This window comes from Phragmites australis, chromosome 1 (assembly GCF_958298935.1).
Source record: "Phragmites australis chromosome 1, lpPhrAust1.1, whole genome shotgun sequence".
NCBI classification, from domain to species: Eukaryota; Viridiplantae; Streptophyta; class Magnoliopsida; order Poales; family Poaceae; genus Phragmites; species Phragmites australis.
The window spans coordinates 52,274,453-52,277,730 of record NC_084921.1 but is presented as its reverse complement, the minus strand read 5'-3'; the positions used below and the strand labels follow the sequence as shown (position 1 = coordinate 52,277,730).

Sequence of the window (3,278 nt, the reverse complement as noted above, 5' to 3'; positions counted from 1 at the left end):
ATATACACACCTACTAATAAAAATAAAATTACTCATTTAAATATATGTACGTACAGGTGTAACTACAAGCATTAGCAGAGAGCCCCAAGCTAGAGCTCTGCCGTATGAAAGAGAGAGGCAATCTGTGCGGATTCAGCTCTAGAGGAGCGGGGTACAGGCCTCCACTTATTTTTATTAGTTTAGCGTATTATAAATACTTTTACTGTAGCTCTAGCGTAGGTAGCAGACATCCGTCGATTTCGGACCGAGTCCGCCCCTGATTATCTGCGGAGTGTTTGTTCCTTCCTCGGCTCCTCCCGTAGCAGCTTAGTAGAATAGAGCAGCGAATTGCCGTCGCCATTGCTGCTGTGCAGCCGTGCGACGCAGGGACGGGAAAGAGAGAGGGGAGAAACATTTAGCACACCGCGGGGCGCGGAGGCTATAAATATAGCAAAAGGCTCCGGTCCGGTAACGTGCTGCAGAGGGGCCAGCCCGGATTAGGCAGCGCCGGCCAGGACCGTCCAGGAGCCAAGAGGTCTCCGTCCAGCCATGGGGGACGGTGCTGATGGCGCGGATGCCGCCTCCTCGCCGCCGGCCGCCGCGGGGTTCTCCTACCTCGCCGTCTTCCACAACTACCCCCTCGTCGCCGCCCTGCTCGGGTTCGCCGTCGCGCAGTCCATCAAGTTCTTCGTCACATGGTAAGTCCGACCGTCTCCCTGCTTCCCCTGCCTTTTCCTTGCGTTCGCTGGCGTTTGGCTGTGGGATCGGGGTCGGGAGTGATCGGATCCGCGCGCGATTCCGGAAGTCAAAGCTGAGTTTTGACATTGTTCTCCTCCTGTTTCATTTCTTGGAGATCTGAGCATACGAATCGATCCCTCTTCTTTTTTTATTTGCTCGTAGGAACGGTTGGTCACAAATGTACTAGCCTCGTATATGATGGAATTCCGCAGATTCTTTGGATGCTTCTGTTGAATTGGGCTGGAAACAAAAGGAGTTGGCCTTGATCCAGTTAAATCATGTGACAATTGAGCTGGAATGCATCGCTGGTTTATATTTGATCTGTGCTTGGCTGTCCAATTTTCAATGTCTACGGCCACCCTTTGATCGATTTTGTATGCACTTTAACAATTCAATCAGAAATCTAAACAGGACGAAGACGAGTCAGAAATTCTAGAAATTCAAATTCTCCAAAAATATTGTGGGCCCTGATTTCGACACTCCAATTTCCAATTAGATGTTCAGGGAGCTCCGAGTGGTACTCTATCGATGTTTGAGCCACGACAGGAATATGAACACACAGTGCTCATTTGTACTCATGAAAAAGTTGTATATTTGGTTACTCTTACAGACGCGTGACTTACTGTGATCTTTATTATGGCAGATGAAAGAATGGTTTTGCATCATGGTCGTTGTTTCCTTAATCTCTCATGTTTCTTCAATAGTTTTTTTATGTACATCGGTAGCTCAGCATTAGCCCTATGTAAGATTAGCAATGAATTTTGCGGTTCTAGAGTCTCAACCTGTGTCTGATGTAGATCCTCATGTTGCAATAAGTTTGATGTGTGTTAGTTTTGAAACTAAGGTACAAGGAGAACAGATGGGATCCTAAGCAGCTTGTCGGCTCTGGTGGCATGCCATCATCACATTCTGCAACGGTTACAGCGCTAGCAATAGCGATTGGCTTCCAAGATGGCTTTGGCTGCGCCCTCTTTGCAACAGCAACAATATTCGCGAGTGTGGTAGGTTATCCGTTATCCATCTCATCCCTGTTCCTTTCAAAGATCTTTTTTCTTGCTTCTTGATAGAGGAACACTTATATCATTGTTGCTTGGATCCAATTTCCAGTTTTGATTGGACATTTGTGGTGTAGAGTGTTGGCATTGCATCCTTTCGGTTAATCCCAAATGGTGAAGGTCTCAGAAATTTCCATTCTGTGACTTGATTGGCAGGTGATGTACGATGCTTCTGGTATCAGACTGCATGCTGGAAAGCAAGCAGAGGTATGTAATAACTCATTGCGTGTGCCATCTCTGCTGTTGATCCAATAACTTGTTAAACTTTTCCTTGTTTTCTCCGATCTTCAGGTATTGAATCAAATAGTTTGTGAGCTTCCTTCTGAACATCCCTTGTCCGAAACAAGACCACTGCGAGAACTTTTAGGCCATACACCAACCCAGGTTTGCTCAAATGTCCTTTTTATTGTGTATTTTATTGTAGTTTTGCAAAATGAAAGCGATGTCTTATTGGCATGGTGGTTACGTAGATTCCAAGTGAACCTCAAACCCCCCTCTTGGCACCACATGCTTATCTGTTATCAACATCATGCAGCTTCGTCAGCACCACTGTCTGCTTGTGGCTTACCTTCATGAAGGACCATTTTTTGGTTGAAACGAAATGAAGGACCATTTTTTATATGTTGCTAACTTCTTTGGTGTTAAATTGCTCCCAGGTTGTTGCTGGTGCATTGCTTGGGTTTACCATAGCTACAGCAGGACAATTGTTCCTTTGAAGGTGCAGAAGAACTGTGGTAGCATTTGCAGGGACTTGAGAAGAAGCTTCTCTAGTTTTCTGTTACTTTAGGTATTGGTAAGATTTGTAACTCTGTGCTCTAGTGCTGTTAAGGTTGAAGTTTTGGTGGCACATAGTTGTATGTCCAGGTGATGTTCACAGGATTGATGTACAGAACATTTGTTCGATAGTTTCATTGTTCTGGTAAATCTAAAATGTGAGTGTTTCCGTGATAATTTGTGACCATTAATTTGGTGTCTCATAAGTTCATTGACTCCCCTCAGGGAGTTGATCTATTCTTCAGTATTTGAATTTGAAACATGCTACATGTTCAATAAAACAAGGATCCATCTGACTCTAAAGTAACTATATTGTGTGGAGTAGGCATAATATTTCCATGAATCCAAAGCAAGCACAACGGAGGTGCACAATTTGGCTGGTTTGGCCTTTGGACCATGCAAGCAGAACTGATTGGTCAAACAAAGGTCACGCTAATCACATAACACAATCGAGGCTTCATCTCCTTTTCCCGATGAAATTACAATGGGAGCTTTCTTTCATTTTACAAAGGTAAAGACTTATGAGACACCAAATTAAGAGTATGTTTGGCTGAGCTTTCAAACCAGTTTTTAGAGTGAAATCAGTAGGAACTCTGTTAAACGACAGTTTATAGTTTTCAGCTTTCAGAATGATAAATCAGTTTCCACTGAATCACTTCCCTCGTAGAATCACTTCTTCTATAGAGTTTATTTAAAAAATTTGAAGAATCACTTTCAGTCAGAGAATCACTA

The 3,278-nt window shown here is 43.8% G+C and overlaps 1 protein-coding gene across 1 annotated transcript; it reads left to right on the top strand.

The window, feature by feature from the left end:
• Positions 1–208: 208 nt before the first annotated feature.
• On the top strand, positions 209–2,723 carry LOC133926779 (uncharacterized). Its single transcript, XM_062372861.1, has 5 exons — positions 209–677; positions 1,562–1,718; positions 1,929–1,979; positions 2,064–2,156; positions 2,429–2,723. The coding sequence occupies exons 1-5, from the start codon at positions 529–531 to the stop codon at positions 2,486–2,488; spliced, it is 510 nt and encodes a 169-aa protein (XP_062228845.1). The 5' UTR covers positions 209–528; the 3' UTR covers positions 2,489–2,723.
• The last annotated feature ends 555 nt before the right edge of the window (positions 2,724–3,278 follow it).